Genomic DNA, 27,969 nt, shown 5'->3' with positions numbered 1-27,969 from the left:
TGACAAGACAATAACCTACACTTTTAATGTACAGCAGAACTGTTAACAACTTAAGTAAAGTAAGCTTTAAATGTGACAAAGATATTGTATTATAATTATCAGATTTTCAATATATTAAAAAGATAATGAAAAGGTTTTATTAAGATAACATTTAATGCAAAGATATATAAATATTTTCATTTATTCAAACCTGAAAACTAAATAGAAAATTAATTTTTTTATTTTATAAAGATTTATTTTCAAAATAATTTACTGTTAAGCAGTGATACAACATAACAAAGATGTCCAAAAGGTGGACCTTTCTTCTTCAGAAGCAACATTCTCGATGTGCTACAAATGAAGACAGGTCCACCTTTCAATAGTGCTTGGGTTATAAGGGTTTTCATTCATTTCTATCAAGACTTCTTGAACTTGCATGTTTGTTTAACATCAAAGATGTCCAAAAAGTAATTATTATATTTTAGGTGTAAAATCAGTTTTTAAATAAGACAAATATCTTAAATTTTTCCAAAATTAAGTAATAAAAAATTATGTAGTCAGAACTATACAGGGAAAGATAAGAAGTTAAAAAAATAGTTCAATTAACATTTCATCTAGGGTATTTGAAACAATATATTACAGAAAAAAATTTGAAAAATGTAAAACCAAAAACTACAATAAACTTTTAATCAAAATTTAAATAAAACACTGTTATTCATTCAACAGAAATTATAAATTTACAATGTGGACAAATTAAAGGAAATCAAAAATATTCATTAGAAAACAGAACTTTTTTATAGGTTAAATAAAACAAACAATACAACACATGAATTATGTTATAAACGTATCATAAAGGACATTAACTGTATTCAGTCTGTGATATATAAACATTCTAATTTATCTACAAGCAATAAAAACTAACATCCTTACCTTATCTTTAGAGTTGAGTACAACTGCAGCCTGAGGTGGAACTCGAACCACCAGGTGTGGAAAGTTAGAGTAGTGAATAGGTAACCATACTCGTGCTGGGAGGTTAACATTTAATACTGACAGTTCTGCTTGTAGTCGTTGGGCTATGACAGACAATTGAATTTGAAAAGTAACTCATTTTTACAAAAACTGCATATCTATACATACACACATATAGTAGCAGCAAATAAAATGAATGGCTCTATCAAAATCTTACTTGAATACATAAGTATATAGCTGCTTATGCTCTGCTACAAGCATGTAACAGCTTAATTTAGAGCAACGATAAACCTATCTTCCTAAATTACCATTTAACCAATCCATACATAACTACATAAATATAACATTATTTGTATCCTACCATGAACATATTGTAGCATCACTGATACTTAGGGTGTGAACTGTTTTAGCTGGCAGGATATGATATTTATTATTGATAAAACTTGACTCATAATACTTTAAAACACATAATATTTTGTTGGTATTTATGGATTTCCATTACAACGAGAGCAGAAGAGCATTTTAACTACGCTATGCTGAGTCAGTAAATAACTATGTGATTTATATTATTGTGGATACAGCATGGTATTATATCACACATGTAACACTGGAAGATGCTGAAAATATTTCCACAAGTAATTACATACATAGATCTTGGGGTATACATCCCCCCTTTATTTTAGGTGGGGGGTATGGTGCATACAGTCATCTCCCCTAAAGTTTGGTCTGTTGAACTGTTTTATTGCATCACAGGCCTACAAATTGTGTGTTTGTTCTTGTGATTCTCGTGCTCTTACCAATCAAATTACATAATTAGACCCTGATGTAGGCTTTTTCAGTAGCCGAAATGTACATCTTTAATATAGGCGTGCTTCTAAGCTTTTCGATCTAAGCAATAGTATCAGTCAGTAGGCCTAAGTATACATGCAAGTATCATGGCAACAAGATTACTCTGTGATTGCATGTTTACAGCTTTCAGGTTCACGTGATCAGAGATTACCAATTTGCAAATTGAACAGTCCACATAAGTGGTTGCAAAAATCATCCCCCCCCCATAGGGTGTAAAAAATCTGCCCCTGAATGTGGAGATATAACAGTTCAATTTATGTACTGATAACCTGGTAAACATAACCTGCTAAACACATAATTAATTATATAACACTTCAAGTACCGAATCAAGAAAAATGGTAATAGTAAAAAAAAAAAAAGAAGAAATGATTAGGATGGAAAATCATTTATGAAAAAAAAAATTACATTTTCAAAAAACACTATACAAATTACTGGACAAAGAAACAATATAAAATGTTCTACACTTGTGTCAAAGGTTAAAAAGTAATTTTCTTGTTACTCTGAAAAACTAAATCAACTATGATTTTTACAGAAATATATGAGTTAGAAAAGTAGCCAGGTTTTACACATTACACAGAAGTTAAAAAAGTGAAGTTTTGTTATATTTTAATGAACATAATTAACTGGACACTGCTACAAAAATTACAATTTTATCACAACTATTAATTTCAAATATGATTAATACATATATTGATTTGAGCTCTAAAATAATGTTTAAAGGCTGTGATCTCATAAATCTACAGATGTTTGGTAATTCATCATGGGTATTTCTAAAATAAATCCAACTAACTTTTCAGTTCCTTTGTAGACAAAGCCTGCAGTCGTAGACCAATGGAAATCAATGATTTAACAAATTCATTTTCAGGAGCTAACCTTGGTGCCTATACCAATTAAAAACACAGTATTACCTTAATAAAGTGATAATACAAACAACACTGACAGGTAATACATTCACCATACTGTGCAAGTGTAAAAATACACCAGTGCCCAGGCTTTGTGTTCTGTTTCAAAGGAATACTGAAAAAGTGAAAGTCATAGATTATCAAGTTATTAAAGCCTGCAGTTGAAACAAGACTTTCCAAACAAATCATTCATATTTAATAAAATACTTATGTTCAAACATATAAAAGCAACAAAATATCTGAGGCTTAAGAGAGATCTTTCAATGATAATACCTGAAAAAACAAAAAACACGTAGCAGCTTAACTTGATCTTTGAGAAATTAATGGCTGAAGTAGAATATGTAAGAGATTAATATTAGAAGAATATCTCAGAATGACTGAAGAAGGATATTTGAAAGATTAACATTTGGAGAAAACCTCAGAATATCTGAAGTGAAATATTTACCAATTAAAATACACATGTTTATGGAATAGATCAAACAAGAGAAGTATGTTGACATAAAAGTAAACAAACACAAACCTGACAATTACACTGAAGTTTCTCTCCTCTCAAGTCACTGCACACACCTTCACAACTCTCAAAACAAATACATCCACTGTTGAAGGCCTGACCTGAGGCCAGGTCACCTGATACCCGCTTTTCATTCAAAGGATGCGAGAGACTACTTCCTCCAGCTCCTAATCCTTGATAAAGACAATATCAATATGAAAAGTTGAAAAATACTTTTGATGCATGTAATGAAGTAATATTTCCAAATAAGAATTAATTATTTACTTGGATAAAAGAATAAAGTTTGTTTTTGTTTACTGAAAACATCAGTATAATTTAAAAGTTTCAGATTTTACTAAAATGGATATAGCACGTTTATATGTATCTATCGATGTATGTGACCAAAATAATAAATACAATGTGATATCACCTGCTGAATTGCACCACAAACAATTATCCATAAAAAAAAAAAAAAATTCACCGTTTTGGTATTCAAGATTAAGACAACTAGAAAAATAACTGTGGTATGTACAACAACCATTTTTTAATAATAGAACACAATTTTAAAAAAAAAAATCCTCCTTACAACAAGAAAATAAATTTCAAAAGGACTTTATTGATGTAATTTTTAGTCGTAGTACTAAAAACTTAAGTCCTTAAAAAAACTATTATATCAGTAAAATTTATTAAAATTTTGAACTCTATACATTGAACCATTTTGATGCAATGAGTTGCACATTACTAAAGAGCACAATCCGAACATTTTTCCTGCACAATGCTACTAGCTAGCTAGTGAAAATACTATGCTTCATTCAATGCAATTATTTAATTTTAATTATTCTGAATATAAATAATGACTATTTTCACTGTGTATTTTACACTGTCTCCAGTTTCTTTCTTTCTCAAACTCAAGTCAGCAAACTTAGAATTACTTTCCAATGAATACCATATTGAATCTTCCCCAGTATGTTGCTTACCTGTTCTGTCACTATGAGTGAAATCAATTTCATATGGATATAAAACATTTTTATACAAAAAAATAAAATAAATACAAATGCAAAAACAAACCTGTTGCATCTGAAAATGATCTTTGATGGGTTTTTTTGTTTGTTGCTGAAGTGGTTCCCAATAATGAATTAGCATACAATGATGTTCCATCTAAGGGTAGATATGGCCTGTGACAAAATAATACAATTCTAGTGAAGTAAAACAATGACCATAAAATAATCTTTAAATCCAAGTGCAAAAATGTATTAGTAGATCATAAATCAATACTGTCTTTAAAATCATCTCAATCACACAATAGTAAGAATTGTATTAAGGCAGACATATGAATAAATATTTCATTAATATTACAGGATGATTGCTAGAGCAATCTGGAACTGTTTCAGGCAATCTTTTAGGTGTAACTAAAATACCCTGAGTGTTTTTTATGGCTAAATATTAAATGAAATAAATCACCTCAGCTCCTCTGATAGAATTCTATTTTTCAATTTTACTCCTTGAGATTTTCTTTGCAAGGGTGCATTAGGGTCAGAACAGTAAGCAGTTAATAGCCAGGCCAACTGAAGTGAGAAGTTTGTATTCTTCTTACATCTAGTAAAAAAACGTATACAAGAGATAAATATATAACAGACAATGAAACAGTACTGCTGTAATAAAATTATTCAATAACTTTCTAGTTAATAAAAGTATCAGACAGAACAAATGTTTATAGACATTAAAAATATAAAAGATATATTACCTCTGAAAATCTAGCTTACTCGTTCGGAGCAGGAACTAAATAGTTAATGTTACGTGTCATGCTTGCAAGAAGACTGAATTAGTATTAACAAATAACTCCAGAGTTACTGATGAATAAACAAGTTGAATGACCTACTAGAAACGCTCAAATAGATTGTTACAATGCAGTTGAAGAAAGTTTTAAAAATTCAAAGAAACAACATGAAGTTCCTTTTTCCATAAATTTCAATAGATTATTTTGCTCAAAGTAACACAGTTATGTTCATTCTGTATCTTACTTTCTTCACTTTACTCAGCATGAATGATTTCTGAAGTTTTCCATGAATTGGAACTAACACTAATCTATGTTAGGCAATAAAACTACCACCAATTTAAACCATTAGCTACTTACTTTCAGTTGTAACTTCAAAAAAAAAAATTCACTAGTCACTAAAACTATCTTTACTTCTTAGTTATACTGATCATCAGAAAGTCTATAAACTTCTTTTAATAATTCTATAACATTTTTAATAAGGCTATATTATTACTGATTTTTGGAAAATATTTTGGCCTAAAATAACAAGAATGTGCCTAAATTATTATGAATAAATTACACAGAATAATATTTTTATTATACAAAACAACTTATTATTCTTAAAATATGCAAGAAATAAAAATTTCCAAAATAACAATATGGCAGCTAAAAATATAGACACAAGAATTTCTCTTTTCTGCTTATCTAACAACACTGATGTATGAACTTCATGTTATCAGAATAGTAGTAAGGTAAAAATGTTGTTTGTTTTTTTTATCACCAAAAACACATTAGAATTTTCTAAAACCAACCAATATATTCTTCTCCATATATAGGTTATCATTAACATGTAAAACATAAAGGATCTCGTGAATGTATGCAGAGAATACAGTAGACCAGCATTTCCAAAAGTTATGTTATCTACACACCTGTTTAATAAATATGCTTTTTCGCCTGCCTCATTCTCATCTTTAAATAAGAGATTTAAGTGACAAGATATAACACAGGGGTACATATCAAAATGTGTTATAATAATTACTTACTGCTTACATTAATATTTCAAAATGCTTAGTTTAAGTTATTGCACCATTCACTAATTCCTTGCACCCTCACAAGAGATATTTTTATTTTGCTTATTACATTATATATATTGTGTACATAAAGAAAAATTAAAGTCTCATAACTGACAGTCCAGTTCTATATGTTGCTTCTCACTTTTGTAATGATCATCTACAGCACTGCAGGTTTAGAAATCTAAGGATATCACACAATTTGAAAAGAGATAGTCTTCACTCACAATCTTAAAGCCACTTATTACATGCTACAAGTATACTTTTTTAAAACTTGTACAAGTCAAATGTTCTGAAGTAGTAGTAAAACATATATATATCTAATGTTTTACTGTTTGAAACATGAATTTTAAAGAATATTTTTCCCACATTAGTGATGATATAACAGCAACAAACTGACCTGTGGACTAGATATGGATGTATAGCATCTGCAATATCTGTGTGATGAACATAGAGACTAACCAGCTGTGGCAAGAAGAAATCAACATCTCTGTCTTTGAAGCTAAAAATCTTGTTTCCTGTTACATGAAAGATAAAGCAGATATTATTAATTATAAGAATGTGTGAGTTAAAGAACAACAGAAGTTAAACTACCTCTGACAGCCAATACCTGTTTGAATGAAAAGTGAGGCTGGACTACCCTACCCCTCATATGACATCCATGGCCCTAAAGAAACCATTGCAATTTTTTTTTATACTGAGTGGATGGGAATGATGGATCCATAAATCTACACTCTAGACCACTGGACCATGCTCAGCCCAAATATAATATAGTTAAAATTTATCCTCTAACATTTTCATTGTATATACCACTCCATTCTTCAAAACATAATAACAATAATACATCTTTAACATTAACTTAAGGTTAAAAAACATGGTTAAAATTACTATGCCATTCTATTTGTATACCCATAATGCACTAGGACTGGTACATCCCATCATTCCTATTGTTACAACTATTTCCATTGTTAAAATGTGTGTTAAAATGATCACAGGCACAGCAACAGTCAGTTGCAAGCTCTCTTTGTTAACCTGATGATAACCTAAAAAGGTCAAAACATCATTCTCGATTTTATTTTAGTAAAAGTTTTATTACCCATACCAGCCGTTTTGAGATACATTTTTACTTAAGTGGGTTTCTCGTCATGGAGGATTACTCTCTATTTTTTACACCAAGTAGTCACCATCTTTCACTTCATTTCTTGTTGTATGCATACATGTGTGACATTGTCTTTGTCCACTTTTTATAACTCCTGAGGATGGAATGCTTTCTAAAAAGTACTGAGAAAATTCTTCTTTTCCAACAAGTATATCAGAAACAGTAAGCCTATGTCTTCTTGGAAAGATCGTGTCACCCTTCCCTACCTTTTCAATAACTGGTAAATTACATTGTAACTAAACTGTCTCAGTGATGGCTTCTTGCCAGTTTTTACTATATACATGTTATAAGAATTCAAAATTGAGATATCAATTAGGTGGGAGAAAAAGAAAAGCTCTCTGTACCACTTCACACATTTCCAAAGGCAATCAATTTGTCCAATTTGCATATCATCTTTGTAAACCATCCTCATGTTGATAGTATAATCTAAAACCATATCAGGTTTGGTTATTGGTCATGCAGTTTTGTAATCATCCTTTCCACTGTAATTCATTTCACTTTTATGCACTGTACTAAGCAAAGTAACAGGGTGTTCATCTTTCCAATGAAATGATAAAATATTCCCTTGCTTCTTGGTCTCAACATCTCCCAACTTCAGAAGTGAAAATTTAGGCATGTTCTTCTGATTAGTTCTAACTGTTCCATAAAAAACAGTCTTATTTTCAAAGTGAAAGTTGCATAATTCCAGAATTATATAATAATTTTCAGTATATAATATATGACATTTTTCAAGGTAGTATTTCATCAATTGCTTGAGAACTGATCCTGGATCTTTGGGGACATCTACACCACTTGCAGAATACATAATCATGTCTATTACAATTCCTGTGTCACAATCACATAATACAAGATCTTTATTCAAAATCTATGGCACTTGCTTGGAATGTACTACTTGAAAACAATGCAACCCTTGAAAAAAATCAAAAATTCATTAATAACACTTTTTGAAATGGAGAAAAGATTCCTTAACAGATCATTTGCATTCAGTTATTAATTATTTGCAAAGTGCAAATATCTAAGAATCTCCCTGAATTGATTCGAGTATTTTGGGAAAACTGGAGTTCCTATAAGGTGATAATTCTTCCAATAATCAGCCAACACGTTTTTTTACATGTGACACAAGCACCACCAGAACAAAAAAAGTGTACATTTCCTCAATATTTGTATCTTTCCATTTCTTACTTCATGAAGTAGAAGGAGTGTTACCTTCACTTTCTTCAGAATTCAAGGATTTACAAAACTCATAATATCTGTTTGTTTCTCACACAGTATGACCTATTTTACTGTGATCAAATATAGCAGTAAAAAATTCATATTCTTTAGATTCATCCGTGAGCCTAGATTTATCTGAGTCCAACATTTCTACTGCCAAAAGAATGAATAAATAGATCAAAATCGTGACACCTCACCAATGGATTCTGATTCACTATTTAAGTCACGTTCAGAGCTTTACACAACTGAATTTCATGACGATGAAACATCTGAAACGTTTTCTTCTTCATTGGAATGATTATTACTTACAAAAACTTCAATTTCGTCTTTTGGCCTAAAATGTTTTTGCTTATTTTCCTTAGCTGACGCACCCTTCCTTTTCTGTTCCATGACTTACATTGAGAGAATGACTCAGACGCAATACTTTGTGTGGGTATGGTCACTACGGTGTGAGTGGGTTGCCAATTGTTATTTTTAGCCTGTATCATCAATTGATGATGGCCGCCGTTTAAGGATTAAACGAATAATTTCAACTGGGACATAATTTCAGAATTTGTTCAGTGATTCTACCTATAATATCGACTTATAATGCTGGAAGAGACGTATACACACATAACAGACTAGTAAAATGTCACGTATCCTAATTTAGCTTTATGATATTCATTACTTTTCACTAAAACTTAAATACTGCAACGTGATAAGCGTGGCTACTATTTAGTTTCCAATTAACTTGCCAAGATGAAAAATAGCAGAACTGCTTTTCAAGTTTGGTTTGATTATTTGTAATAGTTGGAGGTTCAAATGAATATTTATTTATTTATATTTTCTTTAATACATAGACTTCTTAATAAATATAAATTTTTTTTTTAATGTTTAAAACTTTTTCCAGCACCTTTCATGGTGGCAATAGTAAGAAAGTCGTGGAAATTATCTTTAATTTATTGATTATTATTGTATGCATAAATAAAGTCACCCTTATAGATTAAACTGAGAAAATCTGTGCCATAAACTACAGGGTGGCCAGTAAGTACCCATCCATATATTATTATGTTATATTCAATTACGCATGTATTATAAATATGTTTTTTTTTTTTTTCAGAGAAATATGGCCGATGTTAGCCCATTTACACTAAAATATCTCACAGAACATGGCGTCGCATAATATTATGCAGCGAGAATGAGGGGTAACACACAGTTACACTGAATACACAAGAGATATATGTATGGGTAAGGACTTACGGGCCACCCTGTAGACGAAAAAACAACGCGTTAGGTCCAGTAAAACGAGAGATCTTGGCTACTTGCCATTATTACAAAACAACACGTCAGTCGTCTTACTCACGTTTAGGGTTTCCTTGGGTGTTTTGCTTTCCGGTGAATTGTATTTCTTAAAACAACCAACATATACAAGAACGAATTACTCATAAACCGACGAAAAATATCAATTCTTGTTACAATGTTAAGTTCAATGTATCTAAGTATCATTTGTGTTGTAGAAAGGAGTTTCATCAGTGAAAACACGTTTATTAAAATAAAAAGGGAGATTTTTACGATAACTATGTGACCTATCGACGATATCAACAGTTGATAAATTACTAATAAATGTATTCAATTTAAATTTATGATCAACTGTCTCGCAGAAAAATACATACGGCCTATGGCAACAATACAAGGATCAGAGTTAGGCCTTGTAAAGCCTTTTCTTCATCCACAGTGGTGTTCGTGCGATTGATAACTGGTTACGAGTTACTAGCATGTAGAGTAATTTCTATTGTAGGAGGGCCCGGCATAGTCAGGTGGTTAGGGCGCGCGACTCGTAATCCGAGGGTCGCGGGTTCGAATTACTGTCACACCAAATATGCTTGCTATTTCAGCCGTGTAAGTATTATAAGGTAACAACTAATCCCACTATTCATTGGTAAAACAGTAGTCCAAGAGTTCGCAGTGGATGGTAATGACTGTCTTCCCTGTAGTCTTACACTGCTAAATTAGGGACAGTTAGCGCAGATAGTTCTCGTGTAGCTTTGCGCGAAATTCAAAAACAAACTATCATAGTAAACTTTTATGTAATACACTGAAGTCAATGTTACCCTAACCCTTTTAACATGCTTTAAAAAATTCTTCAACTATGCGTAGACGATAACTTCCAAGGGTCTGTTTGAACATGTTAAGAAGTCCGAGGGAGATGCACTTGATAATTTACTTATCTTGAATGTCTACAAATGGCACAAGTTCCTATTTGTAGTAGTATTTGCAGAGGAACCGACATGTTAACTTGAGTGTTTGTGGCTGAACGGATCCAATTGTCTTGATGGTGCCATACGTTATTGGCTTTCATTTCACAATGAAATAGTATTTCCTCAAGGTATAGTGGTATTAACACATTTACATTAACAAGATAGTGAAGCAGAGTCCGTCTTACTGTTTTAATGGCTCTGGAAAATTCCTTAAAACTATAGTTGTAACCAACAACCACGGTTCAATCACCGAAAATTTCTTTTAAAAAATGTTTGCAATATATTCTATAGTGTAATCTATACCATTTTAAAGTATTTTCACCACGAAGACAATGATAATTTGCCTGAACTTTGTTGTTTGGTTTGTTTTGAATTTCGCGCAAAGCTACACGATGTCTCTAATTTAGCAGTGTAAAACTAAAGGGTAGGCAGCCACTAACCGCCAACTCTTTTACTAACAAATAGTGGGACTAACCGTCACATTATAACGCCCTCACGGTTGAAAGGGCGAGCATGTTTGGTATGACAGGGATTCAAACCCGCGACCCTCAGATTACGAGTCGAGTGCCTTAACCACCTGGCCATTCCGGGCCGATTTTGTTGTAGTCATTTAGGTAAACATTTGTCGTATGCTTAATTTCGCTTTCTACTGTTCAGAAGGGTGCTCTGGGAAGAGCTGGTGAAGATGGCTCTGGTGTAGCTTTTAGGAAACTTAAATCCATTTAAAGTAATTTCTTTGCATTTCCAAAAGAGGATCTTACATCAGGTATAATATATCGTCTTGTTATTGCAGATGATAAGTTTTTACATTTCTTTGTTACTTCCGGTGTGAGATTAGGTTGTAACCGATAGTGGGGGAGCCATTTTTAATGCTCCCTGACGGAATCACGCTTTTAACCAGTAAACGGCTTGACAAAATTTTATGTATTATGTAGCTTTGTAATCGTAAAATAGGCGAAATTCACATACATAAATCTTGTAACTCTTCTAAGTGTAAGTATTTGGCACCATTTGCAAAAGCAAATAATCTTCTTTTATACTTATTATAAGATGTGAGTATTAGGCTTATTACCTTTCTAAATACTAAACCCTATTTCTAGCCCATTCGGGATTTTCAAGAATTAAAAGAGTGTATAATAACAGTGTCACAACCACATTATGTTTATCAAATTCATTACCGACGAGGGTTTTGATCAATCCAAAGCTCTTCAGGCCCGCTTGGATGCAAGAAACAAAATAAAGGCCGAAATACTATTTATGCAAGCCATTTCTTACAGCAACAATTGCTATGACGTGTAAACCTTTGTCTTCGGATAAGTACAATTGTAATAATATTTCGCCAGCTTTTAAAAGGTACACACGGTATAGCGGGTAACTTTTTAAAATAATCTAAACCGCAACACTAATTAAACTTTTATTGGGATTATTACCACTATAATGCAAATTTAATATATTTTATCAAGTTAAAAACGGTAATTAGTAGGCCTACTTATTTACGTGCTCTAATGCAAGTCAAACTTCAAGACAAGATTATTTTTCGTTTGGCATCATTTAGAAATTAGAAAGTCTAGCAGTTTAGAAGAACAAGCTTTCGTAAAATAACAGAATTACTCAAGGGATAGGATGAAAATTTTAACCTTTGTGTAAACCTTGGGACCGAAAGACGATTCGTTTGGTACCACTTAGGTGTGACCAGCAGTTTAGGTCTTACGTGACAAACATACAGGCACTGAATTTTATTGTAGAAATTTTGCTTCGATACACCAGATAAACTATAATCTTTATACTTTGTGTACTCAAGAATGGCAGACATTTGCTGATTAGACTTTTGTGTGTGTATATATCCGATTACGCTCATAAAATGTGACGTTTACTTTCGTTACAATTTAGGTTGAACTCGTAAACAAATACTTTCTTTAGAACACACACACACAAAGCACCGATTGAATACAATTCATAGCAATAAATACCCTGGTTGTCATCCTTCGTCACAGTCCGTTAAGTCAGTTAGACTAAATGATTATGATCTAAGCCATTCAAACTATACTACATTACACACACAAATACATTTCCCTTGGAAAGTGCGTCGCCAGCCGTAACATGCACTAAACATCAAATGCGCGTTTTTACACTTTTTTAGTAAGTGGTAAAACAGGAAATCTTTTTAAATAATAAAACTTCAGGTAAAAAAGTAAAGCTAAGCCTAATTAAAAAAAATTATAACAAAGTCTTATGGTATATAGCGCCTATACTGACGAGGCAAGGTCATATATATATATATATATATATATATATATATATAGATAAATAGCTAAACATTACTGGCAATTTATATTTCTCTGCACACGAAATAATTTTGTAACGTCACCTGATAAATAACAGTTCATGCTGACACGCAAGTCTTTCCAGTACACTTTCTACACACAAACAAAAGTTTAGTGATGGTTCAGCAAGATAATACAACCAGTTTTAACCAACTGTTACAGAGGTAGATATAACGTTTTGGTACAACGTGGGACCCACTGATCCATCTCGACTGTCCCATCCTCCAAACTAAACTAAATCTATTAATAAATAAATTGTAAAAAATCTCAAAGCCAACCCTTATCATTCATATATTTAGTAAACTTTCTCTTAACTTTCTTAAAATTACTGTCTCCACAACATACGAAAGCAACCTATTCCACAGGCCAACTACCCTGTTACAAAATAAAACTGTCTCAGCTGAATATGGCTTCAACTCTGCCAAAATTTGTGTTTGTCCCCAATCCTACTACTATCACTGTTAAGTATGAAATTTGTGCCTCACCACTGTTAATCCCGTTTATAATCTTAAATGCTTTGGTTAGACCTCCCAACTTTTTTGCAAGAAAAAACAATTTGAGAGATTTCAATATATCCTTGTATGACAACCCCTCCAACCTAGGTGCCATTCTACAGGGTGTTTGGAAAGTCACTGTGCACATATATTTATTAACAGACATGTTTCAATATACAGGAAGTTTGGAAAGTCACTGTACAGTTTTGTAATCAGCATTCATTCAGTCTATTTCAAGCCAGCAACTGACAGCAGTGTTTAGAAACAAAATAAGGATCCAAGCCCGTATTGATGCCAACGGGGGTCACTTTCAACATTGTTTATAATTGTCATTCATATTTACCTCTTGTATTCCATATTGAACCTTATCTTCTCTACATGAGCAGTAACCTTTACAAAGAATGTCAACAACTTTTTAAGGCAAGATCTTCTCCTAATGAAACTATGTTGACTATTCAATAAAATTCTAAACTTTGGGAAATGGTTTTGCAAAGTATCTTTCATCAAACTTTCCAAAACTTTACCCACAACTGATGTAAGATTAATGGGCCTGTAATTAGAAGGATAATTTTTATCATCTCCCTTGAAAAGAGGAGTGACATTGGCTAACTTCCAATCATCTTGTACCTGTCCACTATTCAAGGACTTACAAAAGAAAAGAAAATAGTAAGTAGTTCACATATCCAATCTTTAACCTCCTTCAAAACCCTTGGAGAAATATTATCTGGCTCAGGAGCCTTATTCAACTAGCTCAGAATTCATGCAGCCATTTTTTTCAGTCCTGTTTTTATCTATCATCTGTTCAAGATGTGGAATAATGGTTAAGTAGTTGTTAGTAAAAACTGAAAAAAAAACAAAATTTAATAACCCACCATCTTATAATAATCACAAACAAGCCTTCTCTTATCTTTCCTCAACGGTTGTACCCCCATCCTTACATTTCGTTTTACACTTAATGCATTTAAAGAAATTATTATTGTAAATTTTTATTATTTCAGCCAAACTTTTTACACACATCCTTTTTGATATCGTAACTTCTAGTTTCACAAACTTTTCTAATCTTCTACAATCTTCTAAATCTCCCATCATACCAGTCAAATTAAATGTCTTAAATTTATTATGCTTTTCTCTAATTTCATCTCTTGTACTCTTTGTGAGTCAACCTGGTTTTTACTTGCAGTTAGCCTTTTCTTTCTATGAAGAATATGTTTAGCTTGAACACTTAAAAAATTAGCTTTAAAATTTTTCCACATCTGAAAACAGTTTGACTCTAGCATTTCTCAATCTATATGCATGAAATTAAAATCACCCATAATTACGACTTTATTAAGAGCTAAAATTGTAACCTCATTGTAAGTTCCTCACTTATTTCATTACTATCATCTGATGGTCTGACGAGGTCCCACCATTTTTCTTTTACATCCACCAACAGAAACTTAAATGGATTCAATCTCAATTTTATTATCTTTGATACCTTCAACATCTACAAGATGTAACTCACATTTTATTATAAGGGCATTCCTTCTCTTCTCTTTAGTACTCTAACTCTATTAAATAGCCTATAACTCTGTATTTCAAAGAAATTACTTTTATCCAAATCATCTACGTTCAACATATTTCAGTTCTTCCCATTATATCAAAACCCTTCATTCCTACCAGTGCTCTGAAGTCATATATTTTATTTATTGTCCTTCCAGCATTACAATAGTTGCAATTAAGCCTGCCTTTATCCTGGCCCTAACCACTGTCTAGTCCTAGTTTAAAACTTCCCCTGCAGCCAAGTTAATAGCCATAACAAACAAGACAGTCCCTATCCTGTTTAAATGTAGACTATCCAATTCGAAAAGTTATTTTCCAATGAACTGATCCCACGAGTCCAAGCAGCCTTACATACTAACCTAAGCCTAACACCGTTAATTCTGGGTAGTGTCACTGACAAAATTGAGTTATGGCCATTTTCTTTAAATGTCTTTATCAACCCCTTGTACGTATTAATTAGCTCCTCTGACATACCTTTTTCTACATCATTAGCCCGTACATGCACAACAAAAACTGCATCCTTTTATTACATCTCTTGCTCTGTCAGTTATGTCCTACACGTGTTCCTGGGTAACATAATCTAATCGTTTTCTCTCTACTTACCTCACGGACTATCCTATGTACATGTCTTACAAAGGGCAAATACGTTTGTTTCATAAGGGGATATCGATATGTAGTGAAAGTGTGAACAAGAAAATATCAATTATAAGACAGACAGACGTACAACAAACAGAAGTCTGACTAGAAAATACTCTCATCAGCAGTACAACACACTTATTGCCATCATCTGTTAAACGATGTGAATTATAAAGGAACAGCATTAGTATGATATGCAACCACGCCCTTTCACTGTCATTAACCTGGGCGTTGTTCGAGATAGTAATAGTGGTTACTGGGATAAATAGGCCAATATATAAAAAGGGGCATGATTACTGCATGCCACTGATTGTCAATCATATCAATGTCTCATTTTTAGGAATTGTTTGTTATTGTTATATTCAGAAGAGTTTGTTTGTTTGTTTTGAATTGGGTGCAAAGTTACACGAGGGCTATCTGCAGTCGTCGTCCCTAATTTAGCAGCGTAAAAGTAGAGGGAAGACAGCTACTTATCACCACCCAACGAATAGTGAGACTGACCGTTAGTTTATAACGTCCCTGAGGCTGAAAGGACGAACATGTTTGGTTTGACGGGGATTCAAACCCGTGATCCTCAGACTGTGAGTCGAATGCCTTAACCATCTGGTCATGGTTGTCTACATAAAACGTGTACATAACAAGATCGTAAAAAATGAACTGTTCGTACTGTGAAGTCACTACACCAATAAATGTTCTTTACCCAATGTAACCGGTTATTAAAATGAAAAAAAACAACAAAAAAACAAACACCTGGCGCACAGAAATACACAAAACAGTGTAATGTTTGTCACTTTCAGCCGTCCTGAAGTACGGATCAGTAGTTTGGTTAAGATGACTTCTCGTAAAAAAACTAGTTGGAACACTTCTCGTTTTATTTTACCTTGAGAAAAAAACTGTCTCTCGACGACTTTGTTTCAAGAAAACCGTGTAACGGTCTAGGAAATATTATTTTAAAATAAACCAAATTATAACAAAAACTCACTGATTAGGGTTCAGTATCTCTACTGCCTTTAGCTGCTGCTATGTTGTTACTTCTTCATACTTTAAACACTGGCGGCGAAAGACTTCGGCCTATTTGCCGTGAAGTCTTTATACACGTATAAACATTATAACACACGAAAGAAAAACACACAAACAGAATCGTCCTTCTGAGTACTATATACGTTTCTATAAAGCTTTTGAACACATTATAGGCGACAGTGTGGTATTGATGTAGTTGTATTCACTGTTGTAACACTATAAAAACAAACAAACAGATATAGACCATTATGTGAGCGTATAGTTTCTCTATGTAATAAACTATCTCTGGATGAAAACGTGTTTATGTACTATATACACATATTACAGTTGATGGTTGTTTCATTACAAGCAATTCTACATTTAGAAACAACCGATTTTGAAGGCAAAAAGATGCTGTTTTAGCTTTCGAAAATGAGGGTTAAGTTAAAGCTAATTATCCCAAACTTATCCCTCAACTTAGATACAGTACATACTGCTACTTCCTTTTTCTTGTTTTGTTACCAACAATCGTAACATAAACCTAGTGCACGTTATTCTATTTATAGGGGGTACAAACAATTAAACAGTCACAACGTTGCTATAGCAACCACCACTACAAAACCCCTTGCAAGCAAGCATGCCAAATAGCCACACAGGAGACCTACAAAACGGCAGACAACGGAGCAGCAAAAATGTTCCCAGGTTCTTCAACAAAACATTTTATTCAAATAACCTAGGAAATAAACAGAATATATAATTCTGTAAGAATGGGAACCATGGTAACGAAATATTAACTTTGTTTCCCTCGTTATGTCTATGCATTTGTTACATTTGTATTTTGTTTTACAATTTCAGTCAGAATAATTATTAATTTCATAAATGAGATCAAGGCATAACGGTCATCAACTGCTAGGAACAGTTCAACATGAGTCGAGAGAGATTGGTTCTTTCAGACATGCTTGGATAAGGATTCATTTATTTTTCGCACTGACTTTAAGTCACCAACACATTTGTTTCGACTGCATTAATTTCAGTCAACGATCAAAAAAGTGGGTAAACGTTATCTAAAGAATTTGTTTCAACATAACTCAAACTTATTACGATACGAATAAATATTTAGAATTATGCAGCGAAAGATAAACACAAAATTTAAAGATATTTTCGCCAAAAATTTAATTTTAGAATACCAGTTTTTCATGTACACGGCACCTTAAAAAATCGACAAGACTAGGGTTTGGCAAAAAACAAATTTAAAGGGTTTTTCGGGTTATTAAAGTTTGAAGACCAGCGGTTATAAATTGTAAATACTCATTACATAGACAGGGCTCTTGTTTTGTGATGGGAAGAGCACTTGACGTAACTGTATTTCCTCCCCTTCAAACAAACTTCATATTCATTTTTTATCACCCTACGAAGTTTTAGTAAAAACACGTTACTTATCTTTGCTTATTTGTTGTACTATGGCATGTTGGAGCTACTTTACCTGCAGGAATGTTGCAGCAACTACAAACTTTGTGCGAGTAGATGAGTGTGTGTGTGCTTTTCTTATAGCAAAGCCACATAGGGCTATCCGCTCAGCCCATCGAGGGGAATCGAACCCCTGATTTTAGTGTTATACATCCGGAGACATACCGCTGTACTAGCGGGGGGCACGAGTAGATGAACAACAAAAATTTCCTTCTTTGGTTGAGTAATTGATTATATTACAATCTTACTTGTGTTGTATGTAAATGACCAGTCATGTGTGTAGCACTAGTCATTACAGTAAAATATAAGCTTCCTTGTTAAGTGTATCCAGAAGTCGGAATAAAGAGATAAAGTGCTTTTTGAGTGATAGTAAACGTGCTTGATGATTTGGTACCAATTATTCTGAGGACTTTTACTATTATTCTATATTTGGATTCTAAAGTCGTACACACTGCATCTGGACCATTCAGAATAATATTGTCAGTGCTAATTATTACCTGCTTGCGTAATTTGTTGATTTTACGCCTATTGTTATCAAGTACGTTAACAAACTATGCCATTGCTACTCTCTGTCACAAATGCAAAATGACACAGAATCATTTTGTGAGATAACGAACAAGAGAAGAGAAAAACAAAGATAATACTGTCATATAACATGGTTGTCAATCACAATACTTATATATTTACAAGTCTCATAAACATCTGCTGTATACATTCACGAGGCAGTGAGACATTAAATTTGTCTTAAAACTACGTTGCGCCACATCAACGACCCCTTAAAATGTTGCTAGAAATGACATCTCCTCCAAAAGAAGAATAAATAGCAGAAATATTATGTTCAAAAGTAACCTCTTTAATTAAAATAAAAAAAGTACATCGTTTCCAATGCTGTGTCAGCAAACTACTTCTTATGAATAAGGCTTTAAATGAATTTACTCAGATAATTCGTTTCTTCTCAGTAAATATTTCAGGACCTAGCACAAGTTGGTAATTAGAGCGCTTGACTCGCAATTTGCGACTCACGGGTTCGCATCCTTCTCGCAGAACGTGCTCGTCCTTTCAGCCGATGGGCGTCGTTATAATGTTTCAGCCAATCTCACTATTCGTTGGTAAAAACGTCGCGCAAGAGATGGCCTTCCGTTCCACTACTAGATTAGGGACGGTTACCTAGAGAGTAACTTTACTACCAGGTAAAGTCTGTCGATGTTACATCAGCATCTAAAGACTAAACAGTTTCAGAACCGATTATTTTGTTATTCCAGATTTTACAAATTGAAAAAAAAAGTGAAAGAATGCACGTAAGAAGAAAAAGGAAGCGTTCAATCACATCTCTTACACTGTCATTAAACGGGTCGTGGTTTTATTAGAGGTAAATTTATATGAATGATCTTGAAAGTATTTGATAGTTTAAGAAATAAAAGTTGGGAAGTTTATGTAATGGTACCAAAAATAGTAGGGTACTTGTCTCGCCAATAATTTGACCGGTATAGCTTTTTCTTACAGCTTATTTTGAATATCTTTTGTTATTGAACAAATGTTCTACCCCATCAGTATTACCTGGCAGTAAGGTATTGCCACTTTTAAATTAGTCTTAAACCAAGTGATGGCGCTGCAACTGATCTCCATAATTTTTGTTTAACGTGCACTGACTGGAGGCCACATATTACGTATACAGCTAGGTATTTAACATACAAAATTTATAAAACGTACAATACATGTATACGAATACATAAGAAAAATATTTTCTTTATCTTGGTGCATTTTCATTGGTCGATAATAATCTGTTACCATACGCTTGTAATTTTGTGTCATGCAACTGTTTAATTTTCCAGCGTGTTTGTTGCCACTTGTTTCGCAAGTAGTGACGAATAACAAATATGCGCAATAAAACTTGTTAGAAGTGTAATACTTATACAAATTAAAGTTTCTATTGTCAATAACCGGTAATTATATTCAACTTTAGAAAAGAAAATACAAATTTTCTATTGATTACTTAACGATACATAAACAGAATGAAATTATAGTGAAACACGTCTCTCGTTAAAGCGCTCGATACAGAATTTACGGGTTGCTGGAATTTCGTCGCCAAATGTGCTCATCCTTTCAGTTGGGAAGATATAATGTGATGGTCAATCTCACCATTTGGTGGCAGAGTAGCCCAAGAATTGGCAGTTGTTCATATTAATTTGCTACCTTCTATTTAATCTCTGACCTGGCATAACCTGATGATTAGGGCGCTCCACTCGTAATCTACAATCTGCGTGCTCGAATCCCTGTCACCGAAGATGCTCGCCCTCTCAGCCGCAAGGGCGTTATTATTCTCAATCAATCCCATTATTTCTTGGTAAAAAATGTAGCCAAGAACTGGCGATGGGTAGTGTTGATAATCAGCTTTCTCTCTAGTCATTCACCGCTAACTTTGGGAAGACTAGCGCAAAGAGAGCCCTTACAGTTTTGCGCGAAATTCAAATCAAACCAAACACTAATCTATCACTTCAAATTGATTGTTATATCATACAAGGTGAAGATAAGCCAAAGTATCTGTCTTCAGTCAATATTTACTGTAAGTAAAAGTCTTCCTGCACTACACTATATTGCTTAAAATTAGATATCATATTTTGTTTGTTTTGAATTTCGCGCATAGCTACTCGAGAGCTATCTGTGCTAGTATCCCTAATTTAGCAGTGTAAGACTAGAGGGAAGGCAGCTAGTCATCACCACCTACCGCCAACTCTTGGGCTACTTTTTTTTTTACCAACGAATAGTGGGATTGACCGTCGCATTGTAACGCCCCCACGGCTGAAAGGGTGAGCATGTTTGGTGTGACGGGAGGTGTCATATATGTATTTAAAATAGCATTACACGTGTATTAAACGTCTGGTATTTACTTCTAGTGAAAACGTGACATTTTGCTATGAAACTTTTGAGTGTAAGAGATCAAATGAATAGTAGTGAAATAGCAGTACATGCTATAATCATTATATTCATGGACACGGCCTTGAATAGACAAGTAGAATCAGTGATTTACATAATGTTCAAGCCCTGATTTCGTGGATACTATCATAGCTCAGTAGGTAGGAAGAGCTCTGAATAAAACCTGTGTCCTAGGTGGCGTACACCAACCGAATACCAATCCAGCCACATTAACTATCACTCCAATTTTATAGATTGCTAACGCACAATTAAACGCACATAACAAAAAAAGCGTGAGAATCACACACAATAAGCATGCGTACAAAAAAGTGTTAATAGACACGGCCTTAGTTGTGACAGCTGATTATGGTATACTGTCCTACTAGTATTAACTTGCTTCTGGCTTCTCTGTATTAAAGTTTGTGTTTTTTTAAATAGAATGAAATGTACTTAACCAACACGAACACAACTGGTTTTGGTATGGACGGATTAGAATAGTCAAGAGTGTCTTTTCATCTGCAGTACAGAACTACCTCATATACAGCTTGGCACTTGACACGAGTCCTTCGGATGTTAGTGATTTAATAAAAAAAATTATTCTTACCTTAGGTTATGATGTTTTTATTAACTCGTCGACATACATTTATTATGTGATGGTTTTTAGCACAGTTATTTTATTATGTGCAAACACGGAACTTTCAACCCTTTTTTATTATCTTATGAATGTCTTTTTCACACGTTGACAATTAAGAACAATGCTGCTTCTATGGAAATCACAATTCAAGTCGCATTTGTTGCAACACAGATGCATCACGTGCCAGACACGCTTCTAGTTTCCTCTACGTCAAACAGGAAAGGGAAATGTCCAAAAAAAAGACCACTTGTGAGTTAGGTTAAGATTTTAACAGCTGCTACAACTGGCTAGATGGAGGCCAGCTGTTGGGAAAACAGCAGAAGAATAGTTATTTAAATGTAACAATGGATAATGTAAAAAATAAAAGTCACCAACGTGCTACTGTGAAATGTTGGTACAATTACATTTGTTGTGAAACTAAAACCACATATCTGATGCTAAGTCCATCACTCACTTCGGATTTGAATGATGGTGTATAGAACTGCAGGTCAACTTTGTGGTCTATATTGCGGAAGTTAAAGAATGGGCTGAACGCCATAAGTCGATCGTTAAAAATGTGAATACCTTAAGGTGTCAAAACTGGGCTGAAGTACAATGGAATGCCACACTATAAGACAAATAACACTACTCATCGTTTTCTGCGGGATGAACTTTTGAAAACAACCCGGAGAATACCATGGTTGTGCTATGTCAACTACGAAGAACCCGTTTCAGCTAGTTTAAAGTAGGTTCACTTACAAGTACGCAAATGATGCTTTGTTGCGTTATCAAATGCTAGACTTTGACGCACTAACAAATTCTATGTAGAGAGACCACTTGTCATTCTGCACAGTGTTTTATGATGACTCGAGAAAAGTAATGTCCAGAACCGGTCTTGCTCTGCCAAGAACAGGATGCAAGTTTTTTGAAACCGCTTGCAATTGTGATGAAAATGCACTCTACAAGAGTGTACAAACGGTTAGAGACAAGAACGTGATTAAACACAAAGCTACACAATGGGCTATCTGTGTGGTTTCTAGCGGTGAGAATCCGCAGATATTCTGCTGAGCCACTGGGAAGGGGAAGGGGATAACAAGTGACTGAACGAGTTTAACAAGTTGATACACTCTTACACCACAATAATACAGCATGTCAAATGTTATTACACAAGGCCGAGCTCCCCTGTCCATTTTAGTGTAGTAAACTACATCTTCTCATGGGAATAAGACTTAACACAGACTCTGGGAAAATCAACTTATGTAGGATAGCCGAACCGAAAATATTTATCACATAAATTAGTGAGTCACGTGACACTAGTTTATCTATTGTTTTACTGCGTATCTTCCACAATCTCTATTTTTTATTTTCTTCACTAACTTTATCTTTTCAAGGTCAGTTACTGTTCTGCAAATACATTTAATAAATCTAACAAGAACGTTTCAGAATAAAACCATTTCGTTTATATCAGTTCATCCACCAGATGTCTGTTTATCCGAGTTTTAGAATATCTTTTATGGATTTGAGTGAGTGAGTGAGTGAGTGACATTTTTCTATAAATCTTAATTATTTCACACTAATCTATGTAAATAATACTTTGCGTTTGTCCGGCCGGGACTTTTCTTACAAATGTCTCAATCCAACGCTACAAATCTCATATCGTTAGAAAAGTCTTTATTCCAGGAGTCCGGATCACATATTGACTTTTGTATTAGAAATTACCTTGTCTACTTTTTGCTAAGCCAAACTTTTCAATCCAGCGAGTGTGGTACAATGCTGTCATTATCAAGTGACTGACGACTGGCTTCGTTTTCCACTTTTGAAGTTTATTTGCAAAGTATTTTACACAAACAGCTTACCCCCCCCCCAAAAAAAAAAAAGCGCATGACACTTTCTACAAGCTTTCTCGACTTACTTAGATCTAAAATACGCATGCGCAATTTACTCAAAACCATCTGCTTGTCACTTTACGAACATCCCATTCTGAAGTTTCTGCATATTAGCTATGCTTGCGCTCATTATAAAGTTACAATTAGTTTACCTTTCAGTAATTTGACTTTGGTTTGCTTCGTGAACTGCTGTAACCACCTTTTAGTTATTCAGTTCTTAAGTACATGATTTATTCTTTCATATCGTTAGTTTCAACTCATAAAACCGTGTCATATACTGAACGACCATAATTAGTTCATACTCTGTACACTATTATAGTAATCAATACTTTATTGTTTACGTGTAGTTTTAGTAAATAAAGTTACGTCCACATGACTTTATTTGTCTGACCGCGGAAAATCTTTTCAAACAAACCTGGATTTATCGATCTAACTCGCAAAGTCTGCAAGAAATCGTAGCTAAAATGGCGTGCGCGAAAATGATAGAATATGGAGGATTCATGTAAATGGCATGAAAAACTACCGCAAATGTTTCACGAATAGTTGAAATATAGGTCGTCGTTTCGTGACATGTTTTATTTCTTATAGGCTTCCCATGGAAACAGCCTCTCACTAGCAGCCCGGCATGGCCCAGCGTGTTGGGGCGTCCAACTCGTAATCTGAGGGTCGCAGGTTCGCATCCCCGTCGCGCCAAACATGCTCGCCCTTTCAGCCGTGGGGGCGTTATAATATTACGATCAATCCCACTATTCGTTGGTAAAAGAATAGCCCAAGAGTTGGCGGTGAGTGGTGATAACTAGTCTTACACTGATAAATTAGGGACGGCTAGCACAGATAGCCCTCGAGTAGCTTAGTGCGAAATTGAAAAAACAAACAAACAACTCTCACTAGCGGCGGAATTGAAAACTAAGTAAACGGAAAGTAATCTAAATAGAGTAAGAATTCTCATCTTTCTGTATAAAAATAACGTCATATTAGCGGTAATGGTAAAACAATCAAACTTATATAATGGTTGAATGTTTTAGCCATGTGAAACAATCACAATATTTTTATTCTAGATTTTCAGTTTTCGAGTCGAAACTAACATTTTATTGTGCAGTTACTCTCCTCCTGTCAGCTATTACCTTATCGACTGTTTCACACCAGTCGAGAAATATTACAATAAATATTAAACACTAGGTCAAATGTTTACCAGATTTTCAGAGCGAAAACTGGGATATTTTAACATTTTTTCCATACACTGTAACAGCACTGAAGCTGGTTAAATTACAACATACTTTCGATTTTATATTTGCAAATAATCTAATGTTCAGTGCATTGCACTTTGAAACCAAATTCGAACAACATTTATTAAAAGCTGATATGGCTAACAATATTAGTGAATAAAATACTGAAGCGCCTGAGTTCTATCGAATCTTCTGAACGATTTTCCACGTTTACATTGTATCATTGTTTATAGGAATGTTTACTTGTGAGAGAATCACGTTTACTTCGGACCTTAAACTTCAATTTAAGTTGACGTTTAGGTAATTGTACTCTTAAAAGTTCGTTTCGGTAATGTGTGGTAAACATGTATTCCGATAAAGTCCACATTTCTTCACCTTATTCAGCAAAGCACATCAATTGAACGCAGTTATAAATCAATTAACACTAAGCTGTTATGTTTTTCATGCGTTCTTTCCCTACACAGAAAAAGTCTCACGTATACACCTTGGTGCATACATAAATAATTTTTTTTTTTTGACTAATAAAACCACTTAGTCTGGTACGAAGTGGCCTTTTGTTGAAGTTTACTCATTACATTCAAATGTTTGTTTTGAATTTCGCGCAAAGCTACTCGAAGGTTATCTGCGCTAGTGTCCCTAATTTAGCAGTGTAAGGTTAGAGGGAAGGCAGCTAGTCATCACCACCAACTCTTTTATAAACGAATGGTGGGACTGACTGTCACATATAACGCCCCCACGGCGGAAGGGGTGAGTATGTTTGGTGGAACAGGGATTCGAACCTGCAACCCTCAGAGTCACACGCCATAACTACGTGACCCTGCCGGACTTATATTCAGAGAAGAAAGAAACTTAAGACTATAATTGTCACGTTGTTATTCAGGTAGCTTACAAGTTCATTTTGACCTACGTTTTCCTAAAATATTCAGTCGAACTAGGAAGAGTATTTCTGACAGTACCAGAATATTACATTAGTTATACGAGAATTTAGTGTTTATTGTGTATGTGTTTTGTCAGAATGTAGTTTTGTAATTTCAAGGTATATTTCTGAAACATTTAGTCAAACTTGGCATGTATATACAATTACAGGAGGTACATTATTTCCAGCTAGACCCTTATTTTCATTAGTTCTTCGCCAACGTTAAGTTTTGAGACATATGACTTATTCAAACCAGATTAATTTGTAGCCGTATAACAAGACACGGTAGTGTGCCCTGTGACCAAAATATTCTGCAGGACATAGTTTGTTATTAAAAGTACTAATTGTTTAGCAGTTTTCTCCTTTACGTAGCTCAAACTGCGATAATCCAAACTATCACATATTTTCAGTAGATGTTCTCGACTGGGCTCTTACTTCACACTTCACGAAAAACCGTTAAAAATACACGAGATATAAAATTTCCAATTTTGAATAAACATTTTTCCGTTTTTATATTTTTGCAACGAAAGTACAAATAACTTTATTTGATAGAAAAATGCATTTAATATGCATGGACTGTTTTCAGATTCGGTACACTGGTCATATTTATAACCTACAATTAGTTGTCGAATTTCATCTAAATATAAGCTATGTGTGTAAAGTTATTTGACAAAAAGGTTTGTGCACGCCTACCGAAAACGTCATAAGAGCAGCTAATCTGGGCCTACTATAAAGGAAGCTATTGACATTGTTTTAGAGAGGAAAAACTACCACTATATATTAAAGAACTTGGTTAGTTCTGTAAAGTATAGGTCTGTTTCGAATAATAGGATTGCAATTCTAAAGCTAATATTGGTCACTATCGAGTGTCACTCTGTACCGTTGATGTGTATTGACTGAAAGTGAATATATAATGAAAAACACCTTAAATGTGGCAAAACAATGTGTAGCCAAAAACTGAGTAAGCCTGTAACTTATGGAATGAAATCAAAATTGGTAACTACACTTAAAGTATTGATAAGAACTTTATATTAAACAGTCATTCATTAGTTAGACCACGTGTGTTTACCCGCCATCATGCCGAAACATGGCCTGGATAACTAGTGAAAATAATTACCGAGTTTTTTGCATTGAATAATTTTCTGGAAGTTGAAGCGTTAGATAAGCCCTCCCTCCTCAAGTGCGTTGAGGAATTTCTGTAAATAATAATTAGTTTATGGCTAATAAGGGAAGAATAAACGACTACGTCGTTTAAAAATATTAGGTATGACTGAAAAATATTAGAAATGCATTACCAATGACGTCACACACGCAGATTTTGCAAACTGTGTTGTGAGTTTGGACGTTAGGGCAGGTCACATCGTCATTGTTTACTATACTACATGGAGTTACAAACTAGATTATGTAGTTAAAGTGGAATAGAGAGCAGGGCTTGTGGAACCTGTTTTTGACTAAAGCCCACATAACACGGAACTCTACGGTCATATTACTGCACGCATTTTCATACAAGCGAGTTTGTACACTTATTTGAAACCATTATTTAGCAAATTAATCAAATAAATCCAGTTTTGTATTTCAATAAGATGTCGGAATCCTTCACCCACCCATCGCAAAAAGGAAGTGAGAAAAATAACTAGTCGATAACGCTTTCTAGATGTAGTTTTAAACCCACAGATAGATCTGAATAGTCTTTAACACTGAAGTTTGTTTATTTCTGAACATAAGCCACGTGTGTAAGGTTGTTCAACATTTGACAAAAAGGTTTGTGCATGCCTACTGAAAACGTCAGAAGAGCAGCTAATGTGAACTTTTTACAACAGATAAATAACTATTGGTTAGGCGAAGAAAACAAAATTATCAGTTTGTAACTTAGGTTTTCGGAAAGATCATACGAGTGGACGGCTATTATTCATTACCAACATTTAAACTCAAACTTGCTAATTTTTATGAAATTCTCCTAATGAAAAGTATTCAGTGTCAGGTGATATTAGCACAAATAATGGTGTTTGATACCAGGTGATGACAAAAAACTGTTAATTTAATTTCTATGGTGTTACTATAAATTTTGTTTGTTTTGAATTTCGCGCAAAACTACACGAGGGCTATTTGCACTAGCCGTCCTAATTTTGCAGTGTAAGACTAGAGGGAAGGCAACTAGTCATCACCACCCACCGCCAACTCTTGGGCTACTCTTTTACCAACGAATAGTGGGATTGACCGTCACATTAAAATGCCTCCACGGCTGAAAGGGCGAGCATGTCTGGTCCGACGGGGATTCGAACCCGCGACCCTCGGTTTACGAGTCGAGCGCCTTAAGTTAGTGTTCTAAATTA

At 34.0% G+C, this 27,969-nt stretch overlaps 1 protein-coding gene across 3 annotated transcripts in view; it reads right to left on the bottom strand.

Annotated features, from left to right (window-relative positions):
* LOC143223641 (phosphatidylinositol 4-kinase beta-like) overlaps positions 1-27,969 on the bottom strand; it is a 42,921-nt gene that overhangs the window by 8,449 nt on the left and 6,503 nt on the right. Inside the window, exons 1-7 of one of the 3 annotated variants that reach the window (XM_076451846.1) lie at positions 7,118-7,226; positions 6,416-6,533; positions 4,651-4,785; positions 4,258-4,364; positions 3,220-3,383; positions 2,588-2,678; positions 910-1,052 (exon numbers count right to left, since the gene is read on the bottom strand). In XM_076451846.1, coding sequence (XP_076307961.1) covers positions 910-1,052; positions 2,588-2,678; positions 3,220-3,383; positions 4,258-4,364; positions 4,651-4,785; positions 6,416-6,533; positions 7,118-7,136 — 777 coding nt within the window. In that variant the 5' untranslated portion in view covers positions 7,137-7,226. Of the gene's footprint in view, positions 1-909; positions 1,053-2,587; positions 2,679-3,219; positions 3,384-4,257; positions 4,365-4,650; positions 4,786-6,415; positions 6,534-7,117; positions 7,227-27,969 lie in introns of those variants that run through there. The other 2 variants (XM_076451844.1, XM_076451845.1) reach the window with 2 other exon arrangements.

This window comes from Tachypleus tridentatus, chromosome 8, assembly GCF_004210375.1.
Source record: "Tachypleus tridentatus isolate NWPU-2018 chromosome 8, ASM421037v1, whole genome shotgun sequence".
NCBI classification, from domain to species: Eukaryota; Metazoa; Arthropoda; class Merostomata; order Xiphosura; family Limulidae; genus Tachypleus; species Tachypleus tridentatus.
This window is presented reverse-complemented; position numbering and strand designations above follow the sequence as displayed.